Genomic DNA, 13,066 nt, shown 5'->3' on the forward strand with positions numbered 1-13,066 from the left:
TCTTTCTTGCCCCAGATGTCAGGTGCCCCCAAAAGGAAGGCAATACATAAATAAGGCTTATCCACATATGCAAGCAATGCAATGTAATGCAAAATCAGTGTAAGCAAGCAAATAAAACATAGCAGGACAACCCAGTCAGGAGGTATGAAGAGGTTGTTAGGCCCCATGCCCTTACCAAGAGGGGAAGGAGGGAGGGAAACCTGTACTGCAGCTGTATTAGCACTCGAACATCTACATTTATGGTAGGTACAAAACTGTACTATGTTCATCGTGCATACAGCTGCAGTAATCACAGATGGGTAGAGTCCCAAAGCTATGCATAGGGTGGTAGGTACTGTGAAGAACTGGGTTGAGCCAGAATGCCCTGCAAAACAGCAGTGGCAAATCCTGCTCTTGTTCTGGAATATAAGGGCAGGTGGTAGTGTTTTGTGAAGGTATGTACAGAACTCCAAGTGGCTGCCTCCAAAATATCCTTAGTAGGCACACCTCTGAGGAAGGCTGTAGAGGTGGCTGTGGCCCTGGTTGAGTGAGATCTGATACCAGTAGGGACAGATTTCCCATGATAGGAGTAACAAAATCGTATGCAGTGGCCAATCCACTTGGAAATGGTCTGTTTGGAAACTGGTTTCCCTTGAGCCCCTACGGCATAGGACACAAAAAGTTGTTCTGATTTCCTGAAGGACTTTGTTCTGTCCAAATAGTAACGTAGCTGCCTATGGATGTCTAAAGAGTGAAGCAGCCTTTCCCCTTTGTTTTGAGAGTTAGGATAAAAGGTAGGTAGGTGTATGGCTTGATTTAAGGCTACCCTGGATACCACTTTTGGCATAAAAGATGGATTAGTACGAAGGGAAACCCTATCCTGATGGAAGATGAGGAAGGGCTGCACCGCCATGAGGGCCTGTAGTTCAGAAACCCTACGAGCTGAAGTGATGGCCAGAAGGAAAGCTGTTTTCCAGGACAAATATTGCAGATCTGTTGAGGCAGCAGGTTCAAAGGGAGGCAATTTTAATTTTTCTAGTATATAATTAAGGTCCCAGGCTGGTATTGGTTGCTTCCTTGGAGGTCTTATATTCTTAGCCCCTCTGAGGAACTGCCGTAAGAGTGGGTGAGAGAATAAAGGGGGATCCGTGTTGAATTCTGCAGAAATGGCTGAGGCATGTATTTTAATGGAAGAAAATGAAAGTCCACTGTTCAGCAGTTCAGCTAGGTACTGTAAAACCTGAGGCAAGTTGAATTTTCTAGGGTCCTGTCCTCTTTTCTCATTCCAACAGCAAAACCGCTTCCATTTTGCGGAGCAAGCTTTTCTAGTAGATGGTCTTCTGGCCTCCAAAATGACATCCTGCACCTCCTTGGAGAGTAGGGTCTGTTGTGGTGTTAAGGAATTTTCCAAGCAGCGAGGTTGAGTGTTTTCAGCTGACTGTGAAGGGTTTTGTAGCTGTTCTGAGTCAGCAGAAGAGGTATTAGAGGCAGGGACCAGGGAGGAGTATGTGTTAGGCTCCTCAGGAGTGGATACCAGTGTTGCCTTGGCCAATCTGGAGCAATCAGTATCATCCTCGGTTTGTCTGTTCTTGCTTTCAAAAGCACCTTGGGCAGAAGAGGCAGAGGTGGGAATGCATAAACTGTCCATGCTGTCCAACTGAATGAAAGGGCGTCCACTTTCCAGGCCTTTGGATGGAAGGTCCTTGAACAAAACTTTTTCAATTGATGGTTCCTGTGGGAGGCAAAAAGATCTATGTCTGGCCTCCCCCACGCTTGGATTATCTCCGTAAACACCTGAGGATGTAACTTCCATTTGTGTGGATCTGTCATATTCCTGCTCAGAGTGTCTGCCAGTGTGTTTTCCAGTCCTGGCAAGTACTGTGCTTGAAGTTCGATTTGTCTTTCCAGAGCCAAGTTCCAAAGAGTCATGGCTAGTCTGCACAAGGGGTATGAATGTGTTCCTCCTTGTTTGTTTATGTACCACATTACTGTGGTGTTGTCTGTTCTTATCAGTAATTGTCCTGGATGCAGGAAGTCCTTGAAAGCTGTAATTGCATTTATTACTGCTAGCATTTCTTTTTGATTGATGTGAAGGTGCTTTTCCTTGTGGGACCATCTGCCCTGAATGCACCTGTCCTTCATGTGCGCCCCCCCCCCAGGCGTAATCTGAGGCGTCTGTGGTTATGACTTGTTTTGCTTGAGGCTTGCAGAATGGAAGGCCTGTGTTTACTTGACATGCTTGGGCCCACCATAGAAATTCCTTTTGCAAACATGGAATTATTGGTATAATTGCTTCCAAACTGTGACTGTGTTGGGACCATAGATTTTTTAGGTACCATTGAAGTTTCCTCATATGCAGCTTTGCACATGGGATTAGGAGAATGCAAGATGCCATGAATCCTAGAGTCTGCAGGATTTTCCTTGCAGTAAGCCTGGTACTTTTTGCTAGTGTTTTGAAGTACTGAGATAATTGCCCTTGTTTTTCTGGCGTAAGATATGCCATCTGGGTGTTTGTGTCCAAGCTGGCACCCAGGAAGGTTATTTTCTGAGATGGTGTTAGCCTTGATTTCTCCTTGTTGATGGTGTATCCCAGAGAAAGCAGTAACTGTGTCACATATGCCAGATGTTCCAGTAGTATGTGTTTGCTGTCCACTTGGATCAGGCAGTCGTCCAGATAAGGGTAAATTTGTATCCCTTGAAGTCTGCAAAAGGCAATCACTGATGCCAGGCACTTTGTGAATACTCTGGGCGCAGTAGATAAGCCAAAGGGCAATGCAGAGAATTGATAGTGGATTGAACCTGCAAGAAATCTGAGGTATCTTCTGCAGCTTTGTCTGATTGGGACATGCAAGTATGCCTCCTTGAGGTCCAATGTTACCAGCCAAAACTCCTTGCCCAGCATGGGAAGAAGTTGCTGTAATGTGAGCATCTTGAATTTTGTGCAGTAGAAATGTGTTTAGGATGGATAAGTCCAGAATAGGTCTCCAGTCGGTTCCTTTTCTTGGTACCAGAAAGAGTCTTGAATAAAAACCTTGACCTTGTTGGTGTGTAGGTACCTTTTGTATAGCTCTCATGTTTAGGAGCTTTGAAATTTGCAGTTGTGCCTCTGCCCTTTGATTTTGTGGCAGGTTTGGCATGCCTCTCATGTTTGGAAGAGTGTGAAATTGAAATTTGTAGCCTCTGTTTATAATGTCCAGTATCCATTTGTCTGTTGTAACAATATGCCAATTGCTTGCAAATAATGCTAGTTTCCCTCCCAAAGGTGCTGCCAGCTGAGACTTGCTTGGCATGGAAATGAGGGAGTCATTGGGTTTGCTTCCTGTATTGTTGTGCACTGTCTTCACCACCTCTTGGTGCTGGAGATTGCCATTGTCTGCCTCTATATGATCCTTGTGATTGCCCTCTGCCCCTTGTGCGTCTGTATCTACCTCTTTGGGGCTTGTCAGTGGCTGGAAAGGACCAGTTTTTTGAAGGCCAATTCCTGCTAAAACGTGGTGGCTGGACCTGTAAGAAAGCTTTGACAGTTTGCATAGATTTGGCTTTTTCTTCCATTTTTCGTAATATATCCTCAGCATTAGTACCAAAAAGTACATCCTTTTGTAAAGGAGCATCAAGAAGCTTAGCTTTCACATGATCAGGCAAATTTTGTTCCCTAAGCCAGGCATGTCTGCGAATGACTGATCCTGTAGCAGCCGCTCTACTGGAGGCCTCTAGGGCATCATAACCACATTGTAAGGTGTGTTTACCCACTTGCTCCGCACTATGCATCATATCCTGTAACTCTTTTAAATCTGGTTGTTCAGGTTGAGACATTTTGTTTTTTAATTGTGATAACAGGAACTGCTGATATTTAATCATATGAAACTAACAGTTTAAGGCCCTCATGGCTAGGGTGGCCGAGGTATATACCTTCTTACCCCACCTTTCTAGAGATCTAGATTCCCTTTCTGCAGGAAGTGGATTCTTGGCAGTGGAGGCCTTTAATCCCTTAGGGCCTTGTGAAATGGTTTCAGGGTCAGCATTATGGCCTTTGTAGAGAAATTGGTGAGAACTGGGTACTCTGTAATATCTATCAGGCTTTACTGGTGCAGGAGGCAGAGAATCAGGGTTAAGACAAGCCTCCGAATAGACATCATCCAGTACCTCCAAAACAGGGGTATAGCCAGAGGTCTGTGCTGAGGTAACCAAAGAAATTCCCTAAGTCTTTTCTTGGAATCTGAAAAGTCTTGGCCTTCCCAATGGAAGTGTTCCCTCAAGGTGTGCAAGGTTTCCCCAAAAGAAAAATCCTCAGGGGGGGATACAGAAGGAATGGACTGTTCTGCATCCGAATCCTCAAAAGGGGAGTAAGAGTGTTCCTCTGCATCAGAATGTTCTGATAAAATGGATCCCTGATCAGAAGAGGGGGATTCTTCCTCCACTCTGGGTCTCTTGTCAGAAGGGGGCTGAAAACCTCTGATAAGAGTTATTAGATCCTCAGCCATTTTAAGCATCTGTTTCTTAGGCATGGGTCCAGGAGATGGGCCTTGAGCAGCAGGCCTAGTGTGATGCCTGGCTGCTTTGGATTTAGTAAAGGCCTTAATAGAAAAAGAAGATGAAGGCCTAAATACACCATGGGTGGAGGTGGACCTGTCCACATTAGTAGGCTCGACATAAGCCGGGGCTTCGGTTGTAGTCTGAGAAAGGGCCGAGGACCCAGCGGTCTCGGGTACAGAAGACACCGCCAAAGGAGTGTCGTCGGTAGTCAGGGACTGCAAAGGCGTCTCGCTGAGAACCGGACCACGTGTAGCCTGTTTCGGCGTGGTGTCGGCGGAGACCGCGGGCCTCGCGTGTCGGTCCTTTTCCTTGCGTTTTTTGGATAAAACGGTAGTCGGAGTGTCGGACGACATTTTATAGTCAAAAGCTTTACCAAAATAGTGTTGGGCGAACTCCGCCCGACGCTTGATAGTGCATTTATTGAAGGTAGCGCAAAAGCGACAGCCCGAGACGTTGTGGTCTGGGCCCAAACAAGGTATGCAAAGGGAATGGAAATCCTTATGCGGTATTTCCTTCCCACAAGAAATACAATTATTAACTTTTTCTGACATCGGTCTGAGGCAAGAAAAGTTTCCCCAACGGGGTACTTAGCTTTAATGAAGACTTCGGTTCCAAATATTTTCGTAATTCAGGAGCTGGCCGACCAGCACTTGCGAACTGCTTCTGCTTCGGGCACCGCGCGGCAAAAAAGACTGAAGAACATGGCGTCGGCTGTGTCTTATATACTCTGGCCTTCCTGACGTCAGAAGAGTAAGCGACGACAACCGACGCCAGACCAAGACTTTGGAATTCGGCCGACCGAGGGACTGCATGACGGCTGAAAACCCATCTGTGATTACTGCAGCTGTATGCACGATGAACATCTGCAAGTACTCCAAAATGTCTGAGCTCCTTTCCTGCTCTCTTGATGTACCTGCCTCTCTCTCTCTCTCTCTGAAACCCTCAGATTGAGTTTCTGCATAGAACCTAACAGAAAGACTGTGCGTGTGTTTGTGTGTGTGTGTGGGGGGGGTGTCAAAAGAAAGACGGTCAGCAAAGCAACAGGCCTTAAAATATATTTACTACGTCTGTCCAGCAGTAAGGGATGAGAATTTGGAGAGGGATGGACAGTGGGTTGTCAAAGTGGATGCATGAGGGATAATGAAAGTGCAGCATTACGTTAAGTGCATAACTTCCCTATCTTACACTAACCCATCAGTCCACTTTGACTACTGGAACAGAATCCCCATCTACCAGGTCCTGGGTTTAATCATGACTGAATATGCCCCTAAGAATAGCAGCCCTAAAGTAGGCCCTCAGCCTTGAAATCACATCCAATTTACAGTGCTCAACAAAGATGTGCAACATAGATCAGGTTGTTGCATCACAAGTATCTTCATTCAATGAGTTCTTGAAAAATGCTGCAGAAGTTCCAACAGTTCTTAAAGAATGAGCCTTCGGTTTGGATGTCAAGATTCTGTTTTATACAGTTAAAAAAGAAAATAAAAAAAAACACACTAAATTCTGTAACTTTCTATTACAACTTTTAGACATTTCTGCAACAATGCAATGACAAGGATGAGAGAGACACAAAAATCACAGCAGCTCAGAGTACGGGCTATACTTTGAGATACTGCAACTTTGGACTTCATACACACTCTCACGTTCTGCTTGCAGCTACACTATTCATAGGATCACAGTTACAGTCCTCAAGTTTAACAGGAACAGTTTTATCTCATCATTCTTGGAAGGCCCTTCTGGGTTAGGACTTGCTCTTCAAAGCCCCAAAATCTCAAGCAAAAAGGAAAATCCATGCACCAGTGAAATTGCTGAAATTCTTGTTGGATTTTTAACTTTATTTCTAAGCGCCAAGCATTCTACTTATACTAACTTTTTTCTTGTTGTTGTTCAGCAGCTTAGAATTATGTCTAATACCAAAGAAAACAAAATTTACCTCAACAGAAAAGCTATCTTTGGTTGACTCATTAGTAACAGTGAGTGTCAGAAGATGTCCGTGAAAAGAAGCACCATGAGGTAGGATTGTGCGAGGGACAGAATAAAGATCCTAGAGAAAAACAGGGAAATAAAAATGAAATTGCATTATAACAGTTAACATCAAGAGACATAAAAATGACTAAAGAAAGCATAATACATTTATTTATTAAAAGCATACAAACTCTAATACTGATCATAAACTTTAACCTGTCATCTCCTAAAACATGCTCAAAGTGCAAATACCCATGTTTCACATACTTTGGATTGTTAACAATACAACACAGCATTTATTAACCTGTTATTCACATTAAAAGATTTTTCTTCAGTAGGTTAACATGCTTCACCACTCAACTTGTACAATGTATTGTTTTGCTGTAAGATTCACATATACATAGAAAATGTCTAAGATTACAACTTTTTCATTTGATTATAAAACATCTCACTCCTGAAACAAATGAAAGTGTGACAATGTGTGATACTGAAACAGAATTTCTTTTATACATGAAAAAAAATGAATTCAACTTACCTCAATAGCAATCACGTAACGCTCAGCAAGCAGCAGTAATCGCTCAATTATAACAAGTTTAGTTGATCTACAAGTAAAAAGAAGAATGTTTAATACAAAAGACACCATTCACCCTCACCAAACAGCATAGTGCTTACAACCGAAGTGTCACAAAGTACAGTTGTGTACACTTACTATAATGTTGCAGTCATCACATTTGGGTTATCCCTGCCAGGGAAGCCCTCAGTCGGCCCGAATACCAGAGGCTTAGTATTTCTGCATCGGTTGCTGTCACTCCAGGACTGATGTCAGGTCATCAGTGGTATAAAAACAGGCAGCCGACGCCATTACATCACTTTTTCTTGCCCTGTCAGGAGCCCCCAATAGGGAGCTAGGTTATGGTGGAAGAATACCACCAGCAGAAAGTAAATACCAAAAATTCCTTGTGAGGAGAGAAAGAGAAGACAAGAGGGGGTGGGGAAGGAGAGAAACCAGCACTGCAACAGTGAATACACTCAAACACCTACATTTACGGTAAGAGTACACAACTGTACTATGTTCTTCGTGTTTCACTGTTGCAGTCATCACATTTGGGTTGATTCTCAAAGCTGTAGAAAAGGGCAGAGACAGTCAAGAAGACTGGGGGGGGGTGGCTAGGATGCCCTGCAAGACTGCAGTGGCAAAGCCTGCCCTGGATTTGGAGAAGATAGGCAGATGGTAATGCTTTGTGAAGGTATGAACAGATGTCCATGTTGCAGCCTCCAGGATGCCCCTGGTGGGGACCCCTCTGAGGAAAGCTGCAGAGGTGGAGGTTGCTCTGATGGAATGTGTCCTGACCCCCTTGGGGGTAGGTTTTCCTTGCTGTTTGTAGCAGAAATTGATGCAGTGTGCTATTCACTTGGAAATTGTTTGTTTGGATATGGCCTTGCCCTCTGTTTTGTGGGTTAGGGAAAAAGGTAGGCAAATTAATGAATTGGTTGACAGCCACAATGGACACCACTTTTGGCATGAAGGATGGGTTAGTCCTGAGGGGGACCCTGTCAGCATGGAAAATGATGAATGGCTCTACAGCCATAAGTGTTTGTAGCTCTGATACTCTTCTAGCTGAAGTGATGGCCAGAAGCACGGCCGTCTTCCAAGAGAGAAAGTTTAATAGAAGAGACGGATAGACCCTTGTGTAGTAGGTCTGACAAGTAATCCAGGATGAGAGGTAGGGAGGGCTGTGCCGTTCTGGCTCCCTTAGCCTGGATCCAGGTGCAAAACTTTTTCCACTTGTCAGCGTAAGACTTTCTAGTGCTGGAGCATCTGGCCTCACGTATAACATCTAGAACTTGTTTGCTTAGACTGGCAGCTTGAGGAGATGGCAGCCAGGCTGCCAGATTGAGGGTCTGCAATTGGGAATGCATGAATTCTCCATTCCTCTGGGTCAGTAGTATTGGGATCTGAGGAAGATGCCATGGTGGCAGGGGTGACAGGCTGCGCGTGCAGTAGTGGGTACCAGTGCTGGCATGGCCAGTCTGGGGCAATCAGGATTGTCTTCGGTTTTTCCTCCCTTATTTTGAGCAGTACCCATGAAATGAGTGGTAGAGGGGGAAATGCATAGATCGAGAGGTTTAGCCACTGGAAGGATAGAGCATCCACTTTCCAGATCTTGCTGTGAGTTCCCTGGTGCAGAATTTGCTGAGCTGATGACTGGAGTGGGAGGCAAAGATGTCTACCTTCGGGGTGCCCCATTTCTGGGTTACAAGGGTGAAGGTTCCTTGGTCTAGCTGCCACTCCTGTGGGTCTAGCAGGATTCTACTTAAGTTGTCTGCCAGAGAGTTTAGAGAGCCTGGCAGGAATTGTGCTAACAGGTGTAGTTGCATGGCTGAGGCCATGTGCCAAATGGTCATGGCGAGCCTGCACAGGGGATAAGAGTGAGACCCTCCCTGCTTGTTGATGTACCACATCACTGTGGTGTTGTCTGTTTTGATCAGTAGAGGCCCCGGGGAGAGTAGGGGTCTGGAAAGCTGTCAGGGCGTGCTGAACAGCTAACATCTTTTTGGTTGATGTGCACATGTATTTGATTTGGGCTCCATTGGCAGGTGTGCACCCCAGGCATAGTCTGCTGCGTCTGTGGTGAGGGTCTCGGCGGCATGACGTTGTGAGAAGGGAAGTCCCTTGTTGTGGTAGCATGCTGCTGCCCACCAAAGAAAACCTTTCCTTAGACAAGGTATCATAGGTATAAGTGTTTCCAGGTCTTGAGAGTGCTGACACCAAAGCCTCTTTAGGTACCATTGTAGTTTCCTCATATGGAGTCTTGGCATATGGAATGAGTAGAAAGCAAGAAGCCATGTATCCTAGAGCTTGCAGGATTTTCCTTGCGCATAACTGGATCCTGGTGGCTAGTTGACAGAAGTAGGCTGTCAGGTAGGTTTGTTTTACTGTTGTAAGGAATGCCATCTGGGATGCTGTGTCCAGGCTTGCTCCCAGGAATACAATTTTTTTGTGTGGGTACTAGTTTGGATTTCTTTTCATTGATAGTATACCCCAAGGGAGGTCAGAAAGTCCTTTTCAAAGGTCAGGTGCTTTAGCAGCTGTTCCTGTCTGCGTGAATCAGGCAGTCGTCTAAGTATGGGTAAATTTGAATATTTCTTTGTCTGCAAAAAGCAATGGCGGGAGCCAGACATTTCGTGAAAACCCTGGGAGCAGTGGATAAGCCAAAGTGCAGCACAGAGAACTGAAAGTGCAGTGATCCTGCTCTGAAACGTAGGTATTTCCTGCATGATTCCCAGACTGGGATGTGTAGGTAGGTCTCTTTTAGGTCTAGGATGGCTAACCAAGCATCCTTGGAAAGCATAGGAAGAAGATGCTGGAGGGTGAGCATTAGGTGTTTAGAATGGATAGATAGAGGATGGGGTACCATGTGCCCTCTTTTCTGGGTACCAGGAAGAGTATGGAGTAGAAACCTTGGCCTATCTGTGCTGCAGGAACATGCTCTATTGCCCTCAGAGAGGAAGGAAATGACTTGCTTTTTGGCCTCTGCCCACTGGTTTGGGGGAAGATCTGGGAACCCTTTTGGGGTTGGCAGAGTGGGGAAATAAAATTTGTATCCCTGGGACACTATGTGAAGGACCCAGCGGTCGTTGGTGATGGTGGCCCAGTTGCTTGCGCGGAAGGAGAGTTTTCCTCCTAGGGGCAAGTGTAGGTGGGCAGAGGGAGGAGGTGGAAGTGTGAAGTCACTGTAAGCTCTTACCATAAGGGGGGTGGCTTTGCACTCCCTGGTTTTGAAGAGGAGGAAAGTACAGTTTTGTACCTACCATAAATGTAGATGTTTGAGTGCTAATACAGCTGCAGTAATCACAGATGGGTTTTCAGCCGTCAGGCGGTCCCTCGGTCGGCCGAATTCCAAAGTCTTGGTCCGGCGTCGGTTGTTGTCACTTACTCTTCTGACGTCAGGAAGGCCAGAGTATATAAGACACAGCCGACGCCATGTTCTTCAGTCTTTCTTGCCCCAGATGTCAGGTGCCCCCAAAAGGAAGGCAATACATAAATAAAGCTAATCCACAAATGCAAGCAAATAAAACATAACAGGATAACCCAGTCAGGAGGTATGAAGAGGTTTTTAGGCCCCATGGCCTTACCAAGAGGGGAAGGAGGGAGGGAAACCTGTACTGCAGCTGTATTAACATCTACATTTATGGTAGGTACAAAACTGTACTATGTTCATCGTGCATACAGCTGCAGTAATCACAGATGGGTAGACTCCCAAAGCTATGCATAGGGTGGTAGGTACTATGAGGAACTGGGTTGAGCCAGAATGCCCTGCAAAACAGCAGTGGCAAAACCTGCTCTTGTTCTGGAATATAAGGGCAGATGGTAGTGTTTTGTGAAGGTATGTACAGAACTCCAAGTGGCTGCCTCCAAGATATCCTTAGTAGGCACACCTCTGAGGAAGGCTGTAGAGGTGGCTGTGGCCCTGGTGGAGTGAGATCTGATACCAGTAGGGACAGGTTTCCCATGATAGGAGTAACAAAAACGTATGCAGTGGCCAATCCACTTGGAAATGGTCTGTTTGGTAACTGGTTTCCCTTGAGCCCTCTGACATAGGACACAAAAAGTTGGTCTGATTTCCTGAAGGACTTTGTTCTGTCCAAATAGTAACGTAGCTGCCTATGGATGTCTAAAGAGTGAAGCAGCCTTTCCCCTTTGTTTTGAGGGTTAGGATAAAAGGTAGGAAGGTGTATGGCTTGGTTTAAGGCTACCCTAGATACCACTTTAGGCATAAAAGATGGGTTGGTACGAAGGGAAACCCTGTCCTGATGGAAGATGAGGAAGGGCTGCACCGCCATGAGGGCCTGTAGTTCAGAAACCCTACGAGCTGAAGTGATGGCCAGAAGGAAAGCTGTTTTCCAGGACAAATATTGTAGATCTGTTGAAGCAGCAGGTTCAAAGGGAGGCAATGTTACTTTTCCTAGTATGTAATTAAGGTCCCAGGCTGGTATTGGTTGTTTCCTTGGAGGTCTTATATTCTTAGCCCCTCTGAGGAACTGCCGTAAGAGTGGGTGTGAGAATAAAGGAGGATCCGTGTTGAATTCTGCAGAAATGGCTGAGGCGTGTATTTTGATTGAAGAAAATGAAAGTCCACTGCTCAGTAGTTCAGCTAGGTACTGTAAAACCTGAGGCAAGTTCAATTTTCTAGAGTCCTGTCCTCTTTTCTCATTCCAACAGCAAAACCGCTTCCATTTTGCGGAGTAAGCTTTTCTAGTAGATGGTCTCCTGGCCTCCAAAATGACATCCTGCACCTCCTTGGAGAGTAGAGTTTGATGTGGTGTTAAGGAATTTTCCATGCAGCGAGGTTGAGTGTTTTCAGCTGGCTGTGAAGGGTTTTGTAGTTGCTCTGCATCAGCAGAACGGGTATTAGAGGCAGGGACCAGGGAGGAGTATGTGTTAGGCTCCTCAGGAGTGGATACCAGTGTTGCCTTGGCCAGTCTGGAGCAATCAGCATCATCCTCGGTTTGTCTGTTCTTGTTTTCAAAAGCACCTTGGGCAGAAGAGGCAGAGGTGGGAATGCATAAACTGTCCATGTTGTCCAACTGAATGAGAGGGCGTCCACTTTCCAGGCCTTTGGATGGAAGGTCCTTGAACAAAACCTTTTCAATTGATGGTTTCTGTGGGAGGCAAAAAGATCTATATCTGGCCTCCCCCACGCTTGGACTATCTCCGTAAACACCTGTGGATGTAGCTTCCATTCGTGTAGATCTGTCATATTTCTGCTCAGAGTGTCTGCCAGTGTGTTTTCCATTCCTGGCAAGTACTGTGCTTGAAGTTCGATTTGTCTTTCCAGAGCCAAGTTCCAAAGAGTCATGGCTAGTCTGCACAAGGGGCATGAGTGAGTTCCTCCTTGTTTGTTTATGTACCACATTACTGTGGTGTTGTCTGTTCTTATGAGCAATTGTCCTGGATGCAGGAAGTCCTTGAAAGCTGTAATTGCATTTATTACTGCCAGCATTTCTTTTTGATTGATGTGAAGGTGCTTTTCCTTTTGGGACCATCTGCCCTGAATGCACCTGTCCTTCATGTGCCCCCCAGGCGTAATCTGAGGCGTCTGTGGTTATGACTTGTTTTGCTTGAGGCTTGCAGAATGGGAGGCCTGTGTTTACTTGACATGCTTGGGCCCACCATAGGAATGCCTTTTGTAGACAGGGAATTATTGGAATAATTGCTTCCAAGCTGTGACTGTGTTGAGACCATAGATTTTTTAGGTACCATTGAAGTTTCCTCATATGCAGCTTTGCACACGGATTAGAAGAATGCAAGATGCCATGAATCCCAGAGCCTGCAGGATTTTCCTTGCAGTAAGCCTGGTACTTTTTGCTAGTATTTTGAAGTACTGAGATAATTGCCCTTGTTTTTCTGGCGTAAGGTATGCCATCTGGGTGTTTGTGTCCAAGCTGGCACCCAGGAAGGTTATTTTCTGAGAAGGTGTTAGTTTTGATTTCTCCTTGTTGATGGTGTATCCCAGAGAAAGCAGTAACCGTGTCACATATGCCAGATGTTCCAGTAGTATATGTTTGCTGTCCGCTTGGATCAGGC

General features: G+C 45.5%; 1 protein-coding gene across 1 annotated transcript in view; it reads right to left on the reverse strand.

Annotated features, from left to right (window-relative positions):
* The window catches only part of USP24 (ubiquitin specific peptidase 24), a 4,679,666-nt gene that overhangs the window by 2,857,931 nt on the left and 1,808,669 nt on the right, over nt 1–13,066 (reverse strand). The window contains exons 24-25 of the mRNA XM_044085508.1: nt 7,013–7,079; nt 6,446–6,556 (exon numbers count right to left, since the gene is read on the reverse strand). Coding sequence (XP_043941443.1) covers nt 6,446–6,556; nt 7,013–7,079 — 178 coding nt within the window. The remainder of the gene's footprint in view (nt 1–6,445; nt 6,557–7,012; nt 7,080–13,066) is intronic.

The sequence above is a fragment of the Protopterus annectens genome, chromosome 10.part0 (assembly GCF_019279795.1).
Source record: "Protopterus annectens isolate FY-2018-M chromosome 10.part0, PAN1.0, whole genome shotgun sequence".
NCBI lineage: Eukaryota > Metazoa > Chordata > Ceratodontiformes > Protopteridae > Protopterus > Protopterus annectens.